The sequence below is a fragment of the Pelodiscus sinensis genome, chromosome 16 (genome assembly GCF_052426305.1).
Source record: "Pelodiscus sinensis isolate ZL-2025 chromosome 16, ASM5242630v1, whole genome shotgun sequence".
NCBI lineage: Eukaryota > Metazoa > Chordata > Testudines > Trionychidae > Pelodiscus > Pelodiscus sinensis.
The window spans coordinates 18,146,380-18,166,949 of NC_143067.1; the positions used below are offsets into that span (position 1 = coordinate 18,146,380).

Here is a 20,570-nt window from a genome sequence, read left to right on the forward strand (position 1 = left end):
AAGAGGAAAGAGTATTAAACACTGTACATTTTGTTCCTCAGTCTCCCTCCGAGGGCTGCAATGTTTTGCTATACACCAAAGGAACAGCCAATTCACTAGTGAATTCAGTATGATGTGTTAGAATATAGTGTGTAAATCACAGCTCCTGTACCTTCACTGTGGTGAGGCTAACACAGAGCATTGACCAACAACTGTTGGCAGTGAATGAGAGGAGCCACAGTAGATGTTATTGGTCCAATCACTGCACCCATAATTGTGTGATATACCAGACATATCAATGACTAAATGAAAGTTAGTGCATACTATGCTTTAAGCTACCTTTTCAGTTTTGTAATATTACTATGAGTAACTCAGACTCAAATTTTCAGAGTCAAGTGGCATGAGATACATGTCAAAGCCAAGCACTAAAAGTGTGGGTTTTTAAACAGTTCATTTAGCATATTCGACAAACTGCTGCTGAAAAGCATTCCACAATGTTTTCTCAATTTTATGCTTTATTTAGCATATTCTCAAACTATCGCTGTATTCTTAATCAAAACTGGATTAGATGGATTAGTACTCAAACCAGATAACAAAGCCTACCTCTGGAGAGGCACACTGGGATGGCTCATTAGCCTCACTGTCACTGGAACTACTTTCACTTTCAGAATCAGATCCAGAACTACTTTCAGATCCACTATGGCTGCTTGAGTCATCCCTGGAATTATCTGCTCCTTCACTATTATGCTGGGATGGTTCAGAATTACTGGGGAAGACAAAAAAGTAAAAACATCAAGACTGTGTAAGGCACACAAATTTCATAGTAATTTTCTGCAGAGTAAAAATTAAACAGGTTCACTTCTTAATTATCTAACAGTAAATTCTACATAATTGATAACAGCAAATAATTTAGGAAATGGGAAAGTCTTAGAAAACCAATTATTATTTTTTTTTCCAAGCTGTTAAGTAGTTACTTGGAGGGGAAATGCTCTTTAACCACCGATCAAGTTCTAATAACTTCATGTGGTTACAAGTCAGCACTCTACTGTGTGAGACATGGAATTTTAGAATGGTCAGATCAAATTAGGAACACTCATCTGCTCAAATGTAATTACAGTAAAACCTGTGTTATCTGGCATGCCGGTAACCTAAAAATTCTGGTTATCTGAGGGGTGGGGGAGGAGCCGTGCAGGGCCTATAGGAGGGAACCATGGGAGCCGTGCAGGGGCTGGGATGTGGCCTACTAGAGGGGGCCACGAGCAGCAGGGAGTGGGAGGGGGAGGGCATGATGCAGCCTGGTGTGGGGGAATGTGGAAGCTTGGGGGTGGAGATGGGGGGGCGCCCACGGGAGGGCTGGCCGGCCTGCTGGGAGTGCCAGGATCCACAGAGGAAGCCGAGATGCATGCTTGCTTCCAGCTGTTCACCCCTCTCCCAGGTATGTGCTGCACGCTTGTCTGAAGAGCGGCCTGACACTTGAAGGGCCAGTTTCTTTTCTTTTCTTTTTTTTTTTTTTTTTGCTTTTCCCAGCATCAGAAATGTGCTGGTTTCCACAGTTTTCCAGATGCTTAAAGCTCCAGATAGCACAGGTTTTACTGTACTTTACTTGCCATGAACGGTCAAAAATCAGCTATGAATGCCTACCTTCCAGGTGTGCTCCTTGGCACGATCTTATCAGAATCCTGTAATTTAAAAGAATAAAACCAAGGTTAGGAAGAAGCTTCTAAAATTACATTTGTGTTGCGTGTACATGGAGCCTATAACAAAAACAGAGCTCCAATACGCCTTCCTCAAGACCAACTTTGCAGGTATGGCCTCTCTCATCTGAGCAAACTGCAGTTGTTTACAAAAGCAGATATCCTCAGAGACTGTAACAGGCAAATTAAATTATTTGCCCAAAAACATGTAGCAACTAAATGACAAAGTCAAGATCTTCCCCAGATTTTTTCACATTCTACTATGGTTTTTATCTAAATTCCAATTACACTCTGCTCATCATTCTGTGTCATTCAACTTTCTGTGTGAGGACTGGTTACAACTTGGGTCTATCAATGTTATTCCTCAATTGCCCAAAGTAACAGAAGGTGCTATTCCATGCATTCGAGGCATTTTGCATAATGCCTCATCAGCATTATCTAGATCAGAAGGATCAAGACTGGGATTGGAAATTAAAACGGAAAATAAAGCTGGGATACTGAATGGGATACCACCACCATCTTGGTTATAAAATCATTTCTGAAGACAGTACAATTTGTATTAGAGAGAGTTCCTATCAACTAAGGGAGATTAAATTTTCCCAACTAGAGTGACGATGCTACTATAGAAGTAGTAACAGAAAAAGGAAATGTGTACATGTATTAGACAACAACCAATCCCAGACTATTGGTTGGAAAAATGTATGTCATATATTATTTGGAAAAACTACCACATCCTTAAAAGGCCAGGTGTGTGTGTGTGTGTCTGTGTCCTTGTCACTAAGTTTATATTTCCTGAGTACATTGCTCCATTTTATGTTGATGAAAAGGCAATATAAAATTGATAAACCATAAGATCTGGACATCTGAAGTAAAACCAAAAGCAAAGACTCCCACAAGTGGTTATATATTCAAAAAAAATTATTCTGTACTATTACAAAGTTAATTTGAAAGATCTTGCTTTAATTCTTACTGACAAGTATTCAATTTGCAACTAGCCAAGCACTGCAGGTTTCTAAAATAGAAACATAATATTGAACACTTCAGTTGTGTCTTCTGAATTTTTCTAAATCTTTAGTATTAGTGGTACATACCTGTTCACCTTCACTGTCTTCACTGCTGCTGAGTTTTAGGTCATCTTTTAACATACTAAGTGAAAAAGAAGAAAGAAACAGAAAGAACGAAAGAAAGAATAAGTTTTTCATATACTCTGATAGTTAAATCCAAAGTAGTGTTCAGCTATAAATTGATCTAAAATGCCACTAAGAATTTACCTTCTTTACAGAGTGTGTTGCATTGCTTACAGAACTCAATATTAACATGTTCAATGTTGAACTATAAGAACCCCTGCTACAAAAATAATAATTTCAGTGTGAAAGGTGAAACTACTATTTTCAGGGTTGCCTTCCTAAATGCAAATGATCAAGAGTATAATTTCAACAGAATTAAGAAAGTTAAAAAGTGACACTTGAAAATCTATCATGTTGAATTTCACTGTTGTCATAAAAGATATGTTTCAATATACATATCTAAATTTATTTCAAAAACCTAGCATAATGTCTGAATACTACAAAATAACATTTATGAGAGTATTTGTTATTTTTTGCTTTATTTTTGCAATGAAAGGCATTAGGATATATAAAAACAGTATCTTACTCTGTTTGGTTTGATTCACATCTGGAGGAAGAAAACAAGAAAGAGTTAAAGTTTCTCAAGCGGGTATTTTAAGTATGGCTGTTTTAATGAACATCCTAACATTCTAACCTCTTGGGTCTAATCCCCAAAGTATCTTTTCCCCAAAAAAGGCACCCCAAAAGAATAAGCTTACTGATTACACAAAGTGCAATCTTGTCCCATCATTTAACTTCAGACAGTATAAAGTTCACTGCAATAAACACAAGTTCTCATCCACATTTGAATCTAGTGTGTGGGGGAGGGGAGAGGTTTGTTCCCAGAAATTACCACAGATCTCTGCAGACTCCCCAGTTGTAGACATTGTTCCAATACCCCCACAGGTGATTTTTGTACCCACTAAAATACCAACTGCAACCATAATTATAGCATTGCTGGAATAATATTATGGCATCAAAGGAAAGGTGCAATCTTCTGTTAGCTCTTATATTTTGTGTAGGTAAGCATCTTTTATCTAGTCACATCAGAGACACAATCAGGTTTTTCAGAGGTGGGTGGAGAGACTACTGCTTTTTTACTCCTGTTAGGACTTGACTGGACAGGCATGCGAGGGGAAAAAAAGGGGGGGTTCTATTTCTGCTTACACAGTAAAACAACTGCTAACTGAAGACTTTACAACTGAACTGCTATAATCGAGGGCAAAACCTGCTTTGCAAACTATCTATTTACGATGATGCGTAAGCAAGACCTAACCCAGGGCAACTCTAAGAGACCAACTTTCCAGGGTAAATGCATACTTATAAAATGATCAAATTTGACACAGTTGTCTCAATAATAAAATACTACAGAACCCTGCTTTACTTCTCCCTCAGAGAAATGGCCTGCAGTGCTGCTAGCTGCTACTAGGGGCTGCTGAAACTGGCAGAGACTGGCTCACAAGTAGAAGACACTGCTGGAGAGCAGGAGAGTATGGGAAGAAACTAGAGAAGGTCTACTCTACATGCAGCCCGAGGCCTGTTTGTTTGCGGCCTGCAGTGCAATTTGTGTTTACGCAGGGGTCAACACGTAGCCCGTGCATAGGATCCTTTGAACATGGCCTCCACTGGGAACACACTTCACAACGACTAGGCATCTCCCAGGTGGGGTGAGCACTGAAAAATGCAAGCAGACAGGCTGGAACAGACAGATACAGGGTGTCTGTGTTTCTAGCCCCCAGGGAGGAGGTGCCAGGAGTACTGGGGCATTGTGTGAAAAAAGCTATTTGCATATATATGCAACCACGCTTAAGTTGTGGCCCTTGGTATGTGTTGTAAGTATCATTGTGGTCCCCAAGGCTTCCAAAGTTGAGTGGCCCTGAGCCAGAGGAATCCTGGGCAGCTGCAGTTTCCCAGCTAGCCCTGAGGAAGAAGAGGGCAGCACAGAGGAAACTGGGTCAGCCTAGGACCAAGCATCAGACTGTTTCTCTCTGGAAGTGGGGTGGGAAGGCTTGTGAGTGTCTGAGTTGGAGGGGGGGGGGGGGCATGGCTAGGCTCAAGAAAAAAACATGGTACTGGTATCTGGGCTCCGTGGAGGGAAAGGGGTCAAGGGAGAGGTTACAGATGTCTTGTCTCTGGCTTGGCTCTGGGAGGAAAGGGGGCAGAGAAACAGGGGTTGTGTTATCTTAAGGGGTTTTAAAACACTCTACTCCTAAGGTAATATTTGTATGCTTGTATTACAGTGATTTCCAACCTGTTTTTATACTGAGGACTGGCAAACCCATTCACAAACTTTAGGCAGACCAGCAACATTTTATTTGCCTATTTGCATATTCATTATTTGTATAATGAATATGCAAATAAAATGTTGCCCATCCACAAAAAGCCACAGTCCCCAGAGTACTCCAGTGCCAGCCACTGACCCCAGAGTCCCCTGCACCCAACCCCCCCCGTGCCAGCCCCCTGCCCTCAGAGGCCCCCCTCTTCTAGCCTCCCATCCCAAATGCCTCAGTGCAAACCCCCCATCCCTTAGAGCCTCTGACCACCATACCTCCCCCCGTGCCAGCCTCCTGTTTCCAGAGTCCACTGTACCATACCTTCACAGAGGCCCCCCACTGCCAGCTCCCCATTATCAGCCCCCCACCTCAGAGTCCGCCAGTCCTGGAGCCCCAAGTGCTTGCTCCCCCCCGTCCCCTTCCCCCCGCCTTGTGCTGCCTCCCAGCCGCCAGCTGAGTGCTGCTGACTGGGTCATGGCTGCTCTAAGGTTGAGTGCCAGGCTCTGAGTGGCCCTCCTGCTGTGCAGCAAAACACTCTTGCATGGCTGGTTGGCCATCTCCCAACAGCCGTGGCGGGAGCAGTTAACCCCAGCTCCGGCCCCCAAGCGGTTAGGAACCACTGCTATATTGTTAGACAAATATACGGAGAAGTATTTAGAAATAAATTACCAAAACAACTGAAACTGGCATGATTACATAGTGTTATTTTGACAAATAAAATTTGTTGAACTTTAAAATATTATGTGCAGAATTTAAGTTTTGTTGTGCAGAATATCCCCAAAAGTAATATACAGACAGCCACTAAACTTAGTTGGTACTCATATTTGTGTTTTCTAGGGACTATTAACCTTTGAACAGAAGATGCCAAATTTTCACCCAACTGGTTCATTCGGAACAGAATACATTTGAGGAAAATTTATGAGGGAAAAAAAACTAATCAAGAAGCTTCTAGTTTCACTGATTTTTTTGGTTGTATAGTAGACAGATGAAGTGTATTTTTTGGTCTCCATGTTCTGCAATATTTTACCACATTCGCAGGGCTTGCCCAAGCCGCTTGCCAGCTGCATGGAAGTGCACGCTGAGCATGCAGTGACCACGCTGCGCGGCCGCACCAGGCTAAAATCTACTCGTCACAGGCGAGTAGATTGTCTGATTTGTCAAGCCCTGCACATTCGTGTCAACATGTTAGGGATGTTAAGAGATGGGTATTTAACTAATTGAGTACTCAATAGAATTTTTATTGACTACTCAATTTGTCAATAGGCAGCCTGGCTCAGTCCTGGCTCACGCTGGGTGTGGAACCAAACCCCACTGTGGGTCTCCAATTTAAATACAGAAGGAGCCAGGGCGCACACATGCACGCACACGCGCACACACACCTGACAGGGATTGCTGATCCCAATCCCCCAGCTGGGACTTCCCACCTCCTCTGATATTAGAGGCAGCAAGGGATGGGGGGAGGGCGCGCACCATGGAGGTGGTGCTAGGGGAAACTGGATTTTAAGCCGGCTCTCCCCAGCACCAGCTCTTGCTTCCCCCACTTGCTGCCTCTGATACAGAGGTAGCAAGTAGCTGACTACCTGAAAAGCCTATGCTTATCGGGTAATTGATTGGTCTACCACTCCTTTACATCCCTAATAGATGCTTGGTATTCAAGCAGAAGCCAGGGCCCCAAACTTAAGCATCCTTAGGCATATTCTATGCTGTATCATCTGAATACAGATCAGAGCTCCCCAAACCATTTTTAAAAACAAGTAGTCCTGTGGCACCTTAGGCTATGTCTACACTGCATGTCGAAATAACCAAGTGTGCGTCTACACAGCAAGCCCATTATTTCTAAATAATTTCAAAACAGGCTTCTTGCTCCTATTTTTGTAACCCTCATTTCATAAGGAAGAAGGGAACTCAAAGGAAGACTGTTCTTCCTTCGACTGCCTGCTGCCAAGACAGTGCCAAAAGCAGAGTTAAGCTACTTCAGCTTCAGCTATGCAATTAACGCAGGTGAAATTGCATATCTTAACTCGATTTTGGCTAGCAGTGCAGATATACCCTTCATTCGATTAATAAAAATAAAGCAGCACAAAGTACATCATAACTTCACAACCTGATCAACTGGATTTCTCTAACTATGAACGTTTATTTAAAAGGTCCCTCTACCCTAACCTGCCCTCCCCATTCTCATCAAAACACATAAACATAATCAATCCCAAGAATATACATTTTATATAAATATCCTGCTAGCATACCACAAAAAAGGAGGGGAGGAAAGCACCATGCATACATGTGTCCTTGTGTACAATAATTTTATGTCTACTATCTTGAAAAGTGTCCTTTTCACGTGAGTTTGGTAGCCATTTTCTGGTAATAAACTAGAATTAATATACTACTAAGAACTGCTGTGTCCACTTTAAACAGTGAGAAAAGGTTATTGTCATCTTAACGGGCTAAAATCCGTTAACACTTCAGACAATAGTAGTTTGGAAAGTATTGGAGAAGATGTTCTAATTCTTTCCTATAAACAACTTACGATTTGGATTGATGACCATTGGATGTTTTTGATTGAGGATTGTATCTTTCTGGAAAAAACAGAGTAGCACACTCCTTATTACAACTTAGCAGCAAAATAAGACTCTTCAAAGTTACAAGAGAAAAATCCTAGACTAATTTGGAAGCAAAAATGGTGGAGTGAATTTAGTACTTGAGGAATGGAGGACAAACTGGTTTATCTGATATGGTGCAAGCAGGTGTTATGAAAACTTCCCCCACAGTTCAATCAATGCACCTCACTCCTGACATGCAATACAGCCTTTCTATGCCTTTTTTATGGTTCTCTTAAGCAGAGCCTATCATGCTGAACAGTTCTACGTGCTAGAGATAGTCCCAATCTGATTCATGTATAGCTAACAGAATTATTTCACTAACATCTGACTTAAATTTGAACTAGAAGATCCAGAGGTGAAAAAGCTAGCATAGCAAGAAACTGCACCAACAAAGAAAAACACCCAGTAGGCCCATTCCCATCAACTCCGGCTTGGAGGGCTGTTTTCTCCCATCCTGCAGAGTCCAAGAGTTTGGTCTACAGACTGAACATGGAAACCTACACAACAATGAAAAAATGCCAGAGCCCAAGCCCCAAAAGCCCAAGTTGGTAGGCACAGCCCAGACATGGGTTTTTTTTCTTTGTTTCCACATAACCTGAATATACACAACAGGTTTTTTTTTGTTTTTAAAGAAAGCAATACGTTTAATTTATTTTGAATGCTGTGAAATAAACTGTTTTCCTTCTCTCAGTTGAGAATACTGTTCTAGAAAAAAATTGTACTGCTTTCTGCATGCAAAGACATGGAGTTACTTAGCTGGCAGCTTCATGTTAACATTACTTTCAGCATCATCCCTACTTAGCTCTGCAGTAGTGAGTAAGGAGTCTATCATTTTGATCAAAGTACATCACTTTAAAGTCCTGACTTCTGGCAGGCTGCCCAGAGCATCACAATATGAGTTGGAATTAAAGTGGTCATAAATTTGGTTTCCAGTGAAATCTGTAGGAGTGGAGAATCACTCCTAGTGTCTGATCAGGCTGGCTTCTCACCATTTTACAGTCCATTTCTATATGAAGCATTTCTAGATTTCTACTATTGCTATGGCATATGGCCTGTCTAATTAGGAGTTTGACACTGTTTCTTTAATTGCTCTCTTCATTGTGTGTTCCAAGTAAGCTACTTGTCAATATACAAGAATAAGCCTCTGCTTTTACTACTTAATCTGATTGGTTATTCCTTAATCTGATTGGAGTAGGAAGTGCAGCTGTATGAGGTGTGTGTGACACTCATTACACTATACATAAATAATCCATTTCAGTAATTCTCATAATAAATTAAACACTTATTTCAATAAGAGCTGTATGATGTTACTTTTATTCAAATTCTGAAAAATACTTTGATAGTAGGGGAGAGTCAGGCTATGTTTAGTCATACCCTGGAGTTCCTGACATTACCATATTCTTTGTTTTGAATTATGTTCAATAAGGATATCATGGAGAGCTCTGACAAGCTATGGTACAGACGGGTTACTGTCTCCAGCTATTAAAAAAAGCTTTTATTTTATTGCACACAATTTGCCTTGCTGGACATCAGACTTTCAGAAGATAGAGCTTTCACATATAATTATCACTGTGATTTTCAGTCAGATCTAGCGAGAAAACATGTTTTGGAGGATTACAGTAGTGTAACTGGGTATAGCCTAGGTATTTTCTCTAGAAGCCAGAAACCACAGTGAAGTTTAACCATTACCCTTCAGTTCACATAACAGGACTTGTAAAAGATATCAATCTATGTAATTTAGAAATATGCCTCTGTCCATGCCATCTGTCTAGAAATCCATTTGTTCAAGAACTTCTCCTAAACAGTAAGATTTAGGACCACCAAATGTGGCATGCAGCTTCCTCTTAGCCTAACTTAAAGCAAGGTCAGGTTTAGGAAAGTAAAGGGTTAACCGGTTATTCAGTAAACATACACATTACCTGAATGCTTACCTGAGTAATGAGTTAACCTGCCCCTGGCCTAGCCAGAGCAACCCCTGCCCAGCGGATTGGTTAACCAGTTACACATAATGTTTTAAAAAAACCTTTTCAAATGGGATTTTATATCCCTAGTTTGGTTATGTGAGGAAAATTGGCTCTGCCTGGAATAGGATTAGTTTCCATAAGATGGAAAGGGAGGAGGCTGCTAGGAGGGAGAATCATACTGCAGAGTGATCACAGGAGCAGCCACACCAGCTAAGGAAGGGGCTCTGAATGTTGTCCTACATAAGTAAGATTCCTGTGCTAGGCAGGTTCCCCCCCCTCATTTGCTGGCCCCTCATGTACTACAGCACAGAGCCCTCCTTACAAATTAAGAGGTCCTAAGCAACTGAGGGCCCCTCCCAGCTTCTTTTACCATGGCCTTGGGTTTCACTCCTCTACCTTCGCCACCCTCCATGGCTTCTTGAAGGGGCTGAGGCTCTCCCTCTGCATGCTATGGAAAACAGTCCTTTTCCGGTTGTGGAGGCACAACCAAGCCCTGAACTTGCTTCATGTTAGGAGAAGAAGGTGCATACTAAATGTAACGGCCCTAGTTCTTACTGTTTAGGAGTTTTTGAACATATAGACTTACAGACACTCTTTAAAATATATCAAAGGACTTTCAATACTCACTCTGCTCTCCAGTGCCAAAAGTGGACTGTTGAGACTCCTAAGGGAATAAGAGATTACATAAGATTATTTCAAAAGGGAATTTTAACAAATGATTAAAGTAACGTTGAGTCATCTTGCCCCCTGTTCATTTAAATGACTGCAGTGTATTGGGACTTAAGTAGAAGTATTACGAGGAGTCCTGTGGCACCTTAAAGACTAACAAACTTATTCAGGCATAAGCTTTCATGGGCTGGAACCCACTTCATGAGACACATGAAGTGGGTATCAGTCCACAACAGCTTATGCCCAAATAAATTTGTTAGTCTTTATAGTGTCACAAGAGTCTTCATTTTTGCTTATACAGACTAACACTGCTACCCATCTGAAAGCAGAGTGGTGTAGCAAAAGCAATAAATGAAGGAACTTGATTGTTTCTTGAGGCCCCAATTCCCTGCACCAATCCCAAAAAATATTCCAAGCCCAAGGACATGGTTTTAGCACAGGGACTGATCTTCCCTGGGCCTGCCCTGCTTCCATCTGATGCCAGCCCCTCAGTTATTCATGCAACTCAACACCTAATTGATGTAAAAATCTTGGTAATGCTCACATTTTAGATAAGTGCGCTTATGTAAAGTATACACCTAAATTATATGGAAATCTAGCCTTCAAAATCAAGACAGGGTCATTCTGACTGACATCAGCAGTAGAGATCCTGGCACCAGAAAATCCAGCTAAATGTAATTTAAAAAAACAAAAGCTTGTTTTATAGCCCTTAAATAAGCAAATCTGATTGAAAAGGTACAGGAAGCAGACTGCCATATGTATATAGTTGTCTTTTCTGACCAAATCTTGTTTTAAGGAAATCCATCTCTGGCCCTAAAAACATGAAATAGCTGAAAATGAGAGAGACTAGTGTGTAATAAAACATTTACACCTCAGCTTGTTTTCACCTGCACCCAGTGTGTCCGGAATTATTCCCTACACAGGATCCTTCAAAAAAGGCTCCTATTTTCCAAAGAACTGTGTCCAGACTGCGGTTTCACTTTTGAAATAGCACTTTTTCGAAAGAGCGCCATGACGCAATTATGCAAATGAAGCACAGAAAACTCAAATCCCGACTTCATTTGCAATTTTGAAGTGTCTAATTTATATCCCTCTTTTGAAAGAGGAATGTAGTTTAGACATATCCCAAGTAGCAAAGACTAACAGTGGTTGCCAGTTGAGAATTGTTGGGTTCTATTTGAAACTAGCCAATTAGCCCATCATAAGACAGGATTTTCAGGTCTCTCCTCCACGTCCGTCTTTTCTCCTGAGCCTCCGGTCTCTCGCTCCGTCCCTCTCTCCCCCCCACTTCCTACTGCTTCCCCGCCTGTGTCTCAGCTCTCCTCCATCTCCTGCCTCTCTCTCTCTGTCTCTTCTCCCCTTCCCGCCTCTCACTCAGGGGTCCGCGGCCATTTGGGCTCTACACTCCCCGTGCTGCATGGGGAGCGCAGAGCCCAAATGGCTGCTTATGCCACTTGCTCCGCCACAGCGGAAGGCAAAGAGGGGCAGGGTGGTGACGTTCACAGCCAGGAGGCGGGGCCTGTAGCTGCTGTCACACCGCACATCACTGCCCCGCCCCCCTTCCCCTCCCGCTATGGTGCTCAGCTGACTTCTGTGCCACTCAGCCAGGCCGCTGCAGGGGAGCAAGTGGAGCAAGCAGCTGTTTTGGCCCCGCACACCCCATGCAGCACGGGCCACGCAGAGGGAACAGCCAGTATTTCAGTGTTACAGACTCTCAAACACTGGGCTACAGTATGTATGACGACAGTGACCTCAATACCACATTACTAACAGAACAGGAGCACAACTGGTCCATAATCAATGCCACTGCTAATGTTCAGAGAAGTCACATCTGACTAAACCTGGAAACAAAACCATTCTACTATTCCTTAGCTATGCCTCCTCTGTCACAGCTAGGTAGTCCGTGGCACAAGTTTACAATGCTGCTATACTACTTGCTTTGTGCAAAACAGAATTCAGTCTCAGATTCTCAACTGAGCAACTTTCACCTGTACAAAAAAAAAATTGGATTTTAAGTTGTTTTGTGTGGTTTGTGTCTGTCTGCACCGGGGTGGGCAAAAGGGTCTTCTCAGGCTGGATCCAGCCTTCTAAGAAGGTTGATCCGACCAGCAAAAGCCCTGCTGCTCTCCTACCCCCAGGCTAATTAGGATCTGGCAGCGGGTAGAAGCACATGAAGTTTCCACCACCCTGCAAGGAGCGTGTGGCACTTAAGCACCACACAATCCTGGAATCCCAGGGGGGCACTTTGCGTGCTCCCCTGCCCCCAAGCCCTGATTGGCCTGGGGGAGTGCACGAAGTTTCCTCCACCTTTTCCCCGCCCTGCAAGGAGTGCGCAGTGCTTAGAAGCACCATGCACTCCTGGTAGGGCGGGAGGAGACTTTGTGCACTCATCCGCCCCCAAGTCCTGATTGGCCTAGAGGCAGAAGGGGGAGTGTGTGAAGTCTCCTTCCACCACCAGGGGCATGGGTGCCATCAGGGAGCAGGGCAAAGACTTCACATGCTCTCCGACTCCCAGACCAATCAGTCTGTAGGTGGGGAAGCAGGGAAATAGCCTGGCCCTGCCCCTTCTGCTTGAGGCTCCGCCCCTTCCCGTGAGGCCCCTAGTAAAATATTATCACCTGCCCTTGGTCTACACACACTCACTCACTGGAGTATTATAGTCATCCTTAGGTGGAAGCAGTAACCACAGGCCTCAACTCAAATGACAAAAAATAAACATTTCAAAAGTGACTCAAGCAGTTACTAGAGTCCTAAACTGCATCAAAAATTTTACTCAGATTTCTTACGGAAAAAAGATCAATAAGGTAATCCTGTGAGGAAGTCAAATTTAATGCAGCTAGACATGTCCAAGATGACAGTTCTTGCCCTAACAATCTAAGATGACACATTAGTCCACAGAAGTGTCTAAGTTTGTAGTACAGAATGCAAGACATACCAAGTGTTAACACACAGGTAGAATGCTGTGAAACCTAGCAGTGTATTACTTGTGAAGAAAGTACTATATCTGAAGAGGTCAAGTCCTCTTAGGACAGTACATCTTGATTAAAATAAACCACTGTTCTGTTTTGTTTTCCACATTCCATTATGCTTTCTGGTTAAACAAACCCATGGCTCACAAACTTGCTTTATTCTTGGAACATATTCCTGCCAAGAATGACAGGGGGTACATGGCAGAGGAAATTACAGGCTTTGGATCTGCAGAAAGTATTAAACAGAATCTACATTTAAGATGCATAGTCATGGAATAAAATTGGCTAGAAGTCAGAAGACATGAAGAAGCCATAAATGGATTTTTCTGCAAGCTGGTTTAAGAAACATAATCCTGACTGATAAAGATTCAAAAATGTGACCTCTCTTGGTTCTTTTATGTCAGCAAGGCCAAGTAATCTAATATAGCTTCTCCCCTCCCCCCCTTCCCCCTCCCAAAACAAATTATTCCATATATATGCTTAGGAGGAAAGTCAAATAAAGGTTGAATCTCCCTGGTCCCAAACAAGAGAATTTGCCGGACCGGGGGGGGGGGGGGGGGGGGGTCAGGCATCCAGTATCTCATTGGGGTTTCGCTCCTGGTTTCTGTCCTGGGAGAACTCAAGAGGCCTGACGACCTTCAGCCCACCTGCCTGTATCTACTGCCCCCAGCCCATTCTTGAGGCTCTGCTACCCAGCCCCATGTGCAGGGCAGGATGGCAGCTGCTCCTGGGGTTCCCTGGCCCAGCGTGCCAGCTCCCGGGGTTCCTCGGCCCTTAGTACACTGGCCCTGCAGGCTGCTGCCAGCCAGACCAGCTCTGCTCCTAGCAAAATCTGTGGTCCTGCCGAACCAGTGTGTCCCAGACAACAGAGGTTCCAACCTATACTCAAAAGCCAAATAGCTACATGTTTGCAAGATAGAGAAAAACATTCTGTAAAGAAACAGATTTCTTCTTCAGTCATGTTGGGGTTATTACATACTAGTTTGAATATTATGAAACTTAAAATTATTTCTCTTAACAATAAAAGATTTTAAGTATTAATGCTGAGTTGCCAGTTTTGTATGAGTCAACTAATTAAGCTTGGATGAAAGTGTTCAAGATTTTAAAATCTTTCATTACACTGATAAGATAAGTGACTACCAAAATGTCCGCCATCCTCAGGACCTCACTGGCCTCAGTTGAGGGATTTTGCCAGACCAGGGGAGGTCATTTCTGGCTCCCCCAACACCAACCTCCCCCTTCCACAGCCCTGACCCAGCTGCTGCCCTCCTGGCCAGCTTCCCCCTGCCACCAGCCAGCTTCCCCCACTTCTGCTGAGCCGCACATCGGACTCCCAGCCTCCTGGCAGCTCGTTGCTGGCAGCCCATTTGCCCTGCTGGCCCTCAGGGCTCTTAGCCACCAGCCCTGCACCAGGAGCAGACCACAAATGTTGCCAAATCAGAGTGTCCTAGTCTAGAGAGGTGCAATCTGTACTCGTAAATTCTCAGCTCACTGGACAGGAGCAAACAAGAACATACAGTTGAAAAGGAGAAAGACAGATGCAGGGCTGGCCCTAGGTTTGGGAGACCCATGCACAAAGACAAACAGGTCCCCTATTCTGCTATTTTCAGGGAACATGGGTCTTTGGGTGTAAGTACTGATAGCACAGGTACATGGGTGATGTCCATGGACTGTCATAAGACCAGACCAGATTATTTTAGATAACCATATTAGTAATTTTCACTGTAACTCAAGGCAACTACATTAATCTTGGAGATAACAGAAGATAACAACGGTCCCCACAAAAAAGGGATATAAAAGATTAATAATGAAATAGAAGAACACAGAAAAATTACTGATGAAAATAAACTTCAAGTGAAATATTCTTGTAAGTCCACTATTCTCTATTGGGGAGTCAAACTGGCTCATTCAATGGACTGTAACTTTCCTCTCAAGTCTGTCCACAATGCTCCAAAAATCTTACCTTTCATTACAAAATGTAAGTCTAGCTCTTATGACTTTGAAGATTTTTCAGTTAACATTACAAAGGTTATTCATGCAGTAACATTTGCTGAGTCTGTGAATACTGAAACTGTGCCAAGGGAGGAGCAGGCTGCCCCAATCCATTTTAATGGTGCGTTGATTTTGGAGCAGAACAATATTGCAATCATAGAATCACAGAATACTAGGACTGGAAGGGACTTTGAGAGGTCATCGAGCCCAATTCCCTGCCCTCGTGGCAGGACCAAATACTGTCTAGATCCGTGGTCACCAACCAGTAGATCTAAGGGGCTCTAAGAGTAGCTCTTGAGCCCTCTCTGAACTGCGCACCTGCGCAGTACATTTACATTAGATTTCCTCATGTAATGTAGGCGGGGCTTCAAGGAAGGGGCGGGGCAGTAGATCTTCACCTGTTCTGAGACTTAAAAAGTGATCTTGGGTGTAAAAAGGCTGGAGACCACTGGTCTAGATCATCCCAGATAGACATTTATTATACGGTATGTCTACATCGCAGCTTAATTCGAACTAGGGCTGCAAATGCAGGCATTCAGAATTGTAAATCAAGCCCGGGATTTCAATATCCTGCGCTTGATTTGCATGTTCCCAGCCAGGTGCCATTTTTTGAAATTTACAAGCCCGGACTAACTGCCTGCATCTACACACAGCAGGGAAACATGCGTTCGAAATAAAGCCCTATATCAAACTACCTGTTGTTCCTCCTGCAATGAGGTTTAACAGGTAGTTAGAAATAGGGCTTTATTTCGAACGCCTGTTTCCCTGCTACGTGTAGACACGGGCAGTTAGTCCAGGCTTGTAAATTTTTAAAAATGGCGCCCGGCCGGGAACGTGCAAATCAAGCGCAGGATATTTAAATCCCGGGCTTGATTTGCAATTCTGAATGCCTACATTTGCAGCCCTAGTTTTAATTAGGCTGCAAGTGTAGACATACCCTAACCTACTCTTAAATATCTCCAGCGATGGGGATTCCACAACCTCCCTGGGCAATTTATTCCTGACAGTTAGGAACTTTTTCTTAATGTCCAACCTAAACCTCCCTTGCTGCAGTTTAAGCCCATTGCTTCTCGTTCTATCCCCAGAGACCAAGATGAACAAGTTTTCTACCTCCTCATGACACCCTTTTAGAAATCTGAAAACTGCAATCATGTCCCCCTTCAATCTTCTCTTTTCTAAACTAAACAAACCCAATTCTTTCAGCCTTCCATCAGAGGCCATGTTTTCTAGACCTTCAATCATTCTTGTTGCTCTTCTCTGGACCCTCTCCAATTTCTCCACATCTTTCTTGAAATGTGGTGCCCAGAACTGGACACAGTACTCCAACTAAGGCCTAACCAGCGCTGAGTAGAGCGGAAGAATGACTTCTCGTGACTTGCTCACGACACTCCTGTTAAGGCATCCCAGAATCATGTTTGCTTTTTTTGCAACAGCATTATACTGCTGACTCTCATTCAGCTTATGGTCCATTATAACCCCTAGATCCCTTTCTGCCGTGCTACTTCCTAGACAGTCGCTTCCCATTCTGTGTGTGTGAAACTGATTGTTCCTTCCTAAGTGGACCACTTTACATTTGTCTTTATTAAACTTCATCCTGTTTACCTCAGACCATTTCTCCAACTTGTCCAAATCATTTTGAATTATGACCCTATCCTCCAGAGCAGTCGCTACCCCTCCTAGCTTGGTATCATCTGCAAACTTAATAAGCGTACTTTCTATGCCAATATCTAAATCGTTGATGAAGATATCAAACACAGCTGATCCCAAAACAGATCCCTGCACAACCCCACTTGTTATACCTTTCCAGCAGGATTGAAAACTTAATAACTACTCTCTGAGTATGGTTATCCAGCCAGTTATGCACCCACCTTATAGTAGCCCCATCTAAGTTGTATTTGCCTAGTTTATTGATAAGAATATCATGCAAGACCGTATCAAATGCCTTACTAAAGTCTAGGTATACCACATCCACCGCTTCTCCCTTATCCACAAGACTCATTATCCTACCAAAGAAAGCTATCAGATTGGTTTGACATGATTTGTTCTTTACAAATCTGTGCTGACTGTTCCGTATCACCTTGCCACCTTACAAGTGTTTACAGATGATTTCCTTAATTACTTGTTCCATCATCTTCCCTGGCACAGAAGTTAAACTATAGTTGGTCTATAGTTTCCTGGGTTGTTCTTATTTCCATTTTTATAAATGGGCACTATTTTTGTCCTTTTCCAGTCTTCTGGAATCTCTCCTGTCTCCCATGATTTTCCAAAGATGATAGCTATAGGCTCAGATACCTCCTCTATCAGCTCCTTGAGTATTCTAGGATGCATTTCATCAGGCCCTGGTGGCTTGCAGGCATCTAACTTTTCTAGGTGATTTTTAACTTGTTCTTTTTTTTATTTTATCTTCTAAACCTACCCCCTTTCCCACTAGCCTTCACTATGTTAGGCGTTCCTTCAAACTTCTCGGTGAAGACCAAAACAGAGAAGTCATTAAGCATCTCTGCCATTTCCAAGTTTCCTGTTACTGTTTCTCCCTCCTGACCAGTGGGCCTATCCCTCTCCTTGGTCTACCTCTTGCTTCCAATGTATTTATAAAAAGTTTTCTTGTTTCCCTTGATTCCCATAGCTCGTTAGAGCTCATTTTATGCCTTTGCCTTTCTAATCTTGCCCCTGCATTCCTGCGTTGTTTGCCTATATTCATCCTTTGTAATTTATCCTTCTTTCCATTTTTTATATGACTCCTTTTTTACTTTTAGATCATGCAAGATCTCATGGTTAAGCCAAGGTGGTCTTTTGCCATATTTTCTATCTTTCCTACATAGCGGAATAGCTTGCTTTTGGGCCCTTAATGTCCCTTTGAAAAACTGCCAACTCTCCTCAGTTGTTTTTCCCCTCAGTCTTGATTCCCATGGGACCTTACCCATTAGCTCTCTGAGCTTACCAAAATCCGCCTTCCTGAAATCCACTGTCTCTATTTTGCTGTTCTCCCTTCTACCCCCTTCCTTAGAATTGTGAACGCTATGATTTCATGATCACTTTCACCCAAGCTGCCTTCCACTTCCAAATTCTCAACCAGTTCCTCCCTATTTGTTAAAATCAAATCTAGAACAGCTTCCCCCCAGTAGCTTTTTCAACTTTGAGATAAAAAGTTGTCCCCAATGCAGTCCAAGAACTTATTGGAAAGTCTGTGTCCCGCTGTGTTATTTTCCTAACCTATATCTGTATAATTGAAGTCCCCTAAATGTTTTTTCATTGTTGATCATACATGAGAAACAAGAGGGATAAATGTAAGAGCTGCACTATCTTCTTTTAGTGATGCCTCATTCCAGGAAGTGATACCAGGCTAACACATATGCAATTGTTATTAGAGCGTGACTATTTTGTTGACTGTAGATCTACAAATACTGATTTTTTAAATTATATGGGGGAAGGGAAGGAAAGAAGGCAGGGCTGAAAACATCAATTGAACAGATTTAAGGTTGTTTTCAAGTGCCTTAGCTGTGCATTTCCATTCTTTGTATGTCTGATTTTCTGAAGTTTAACCTTTCCTTTGCATTTCTTGCATTCGTGATGGTTGACTATGTGCAGGGCTCGCCGAACCACAGCGAGCCCCGCTCACCAGTTGCGCTGTCCGGCGGTCTGCGCATGTGCAGATCATTCTGCACATGTGCAGATCGCCCAAACCCGGCTCTTCCGGGTTGCCATCTACTCGCCACAGGTGAGTAGATTGCATTATTTGTCGAGCCCTGACTATAGGAATAATTACAGGATCCCTAAATGCTTTTACTCTTAAATTACTCAAATTTTTATCTCAAAATTCTCTTATGTTTTTAATGAAAAATATTATACATGAAAAACTAAGACAACGTTACTATATGATATTTCTAATCATCTTAAGATACATACTAGCAACTTAAGGAGTTTGTTTGTTTTTTTTAAACTTTCAGGACCAGATCTACCAGTACATACTTAACAGGGCAGCACAAAGCAGCCAGAGCGTACTGTGCAGGTCCCCCTTCTTGATCCGACCCACATTTCTACATGCGCGTGCGCCTCCTGCCCCCACACACGTACACGTTTTCTTTTCCCCTCCTTTCCTACTGAACAGATCCGATGCAATGGGTACTTTTAAAAAAGAAACCTTTTTAAGATTAATGGTCTTAACAAAGCTCTTAGTAACAAACAGTTTCTTCTTCAGCCCCTACTTATGGAAAATAGCAGTATTTACTTAAAAAAAACCTATTCCTCTCTTTCAAAATGGCTGTTATTTTCCACTACTCTCAATGTCTAGGTCTACACTTCAGAGTTTTTGTTGAAAAACGGCTGTTTTTCTGCAAAAACTCAGAGCGTCCACATCTCAAGCATATTTTTGTGCAAGAGAATGGAAAGAACAAAGGGATTTTTATGCAATTGGTATTCTTCTTTCTACGAGGAAGAAGCCTTTTTGCGAAAGATTTCTTTCGCAAAAAGGCGTGTGTGGATGGGGAAAAGAGGGTTTTTGTGCAAAAAGAAGAAAGAGAAAAAAGCACAAGTACCTGGTGGTCATTCTGTGCATATCAATCAGTGCTTACTTTCAAGAGAGCATCTATAGAGTTGGACACTCTTTAGCAAAAGCCCTTCACTTTTTCCATGCACACTTGCAGCGTGGACACGTTCTTACGCAAGAAGTTTTTGCGGACGATCTCTTCCGATAAAAACCTTCTTGCACAAGAAGCCTGCAGTCTAGACATAGCCAATGGGACTGAAGCCACTGCAGCAGAATACTGCCTTCCACTTTTGTTCATTTTAGGAAGATATAGCAGTTGAATGAATGTACATAGGGAAGGACAGAACTGTGCTCCTTACAGAGCTATCATGGGCACTGCTGCAAACTCAGGGTGGATTTTCAGACACATTTTTGCATGTGTTCAACAAACCCCAAATGACAATACACTGTTGAATTTAACAAGAGCTTTAAACCCTGCAATGCAATTCTTGAACTTTAAAAAGAGTTTCTCTAGTTTTAATATCATGCAATATTTGTCTACTGAACAAAACATGAAGTTAGATTTGTTATTCACTAACCTTAGTTGGAAAAGGAAATTTTGAAGGTTCTGTTTTGCATGGTGTATGAATAGCAGTCAGAGGGGGAGGCCAAGAGTGGGTCATCTCCTGTAACCAAACCAAAAAGCGAAGCCTTGATACATCAAGGTAAGAACACATCAAAATGTCAACTTAAAAATATTTCAGACAGAAGTGTGAATAGCTTTTTAATCTATAGTCATTAGATGTAAAACCTAAGATTTAATGTATTTACTTTAATCTTAGAGACAAATTTCTTTTTT

The 20,570-nt window shown here is 42.5% G+C and overlaps 1 protein-coding gene across 7 annotated transcripts in view; it reads right to left on the reverse strand.

Moving 5' to 3' along the window:
* Positions 1 to 20,570, reverse strand: part of AFF4 (ALF transcription elongation factor 4) — a 110,700-nt gene that overhangs the window by 29,823 nt on the left and 60,307 nt on the right. For 6 of the 7 annotated variants that reach the window (XM_075900327.2, XM_075900325.2, XM_075900328.2 and 3 more), the window contains 7 exons: positions 20,311 to 20,397; positions 10,244 to 10,280; positions 7,580 to 7,628; positions 3,327 to 3,347; positions 2,765 to 2,819; positions 1,621 to 1,658; positions 583 to 745 (listed from right to left, as the gene is read on the reverse strand). In XM_075900327.2, the coding sequence (XP_075756442.2) occupies positions 583 to 745; positions 1,621 to 1,658; positions 2,765 to 2,819; positions 3,327 to 3,347; positions 7,580 to 7,628; positions 10,244 to 10,280; positions 20,311 to 20,397 (450 nt within the window). The remainder of the gene's footprint in view (positions 1 to 582; positions 746 to 1,620; positions 1,659 to 2,764; positions 2,820 to 3,326; positions 3,348 to 7,579; positions 7,629 to 10,243; positions 10,281 to 20,310; positions 20,398 to 20,570) is intronic. The other variant, XM_075900326.2, reaches the window with a different exon arrangement.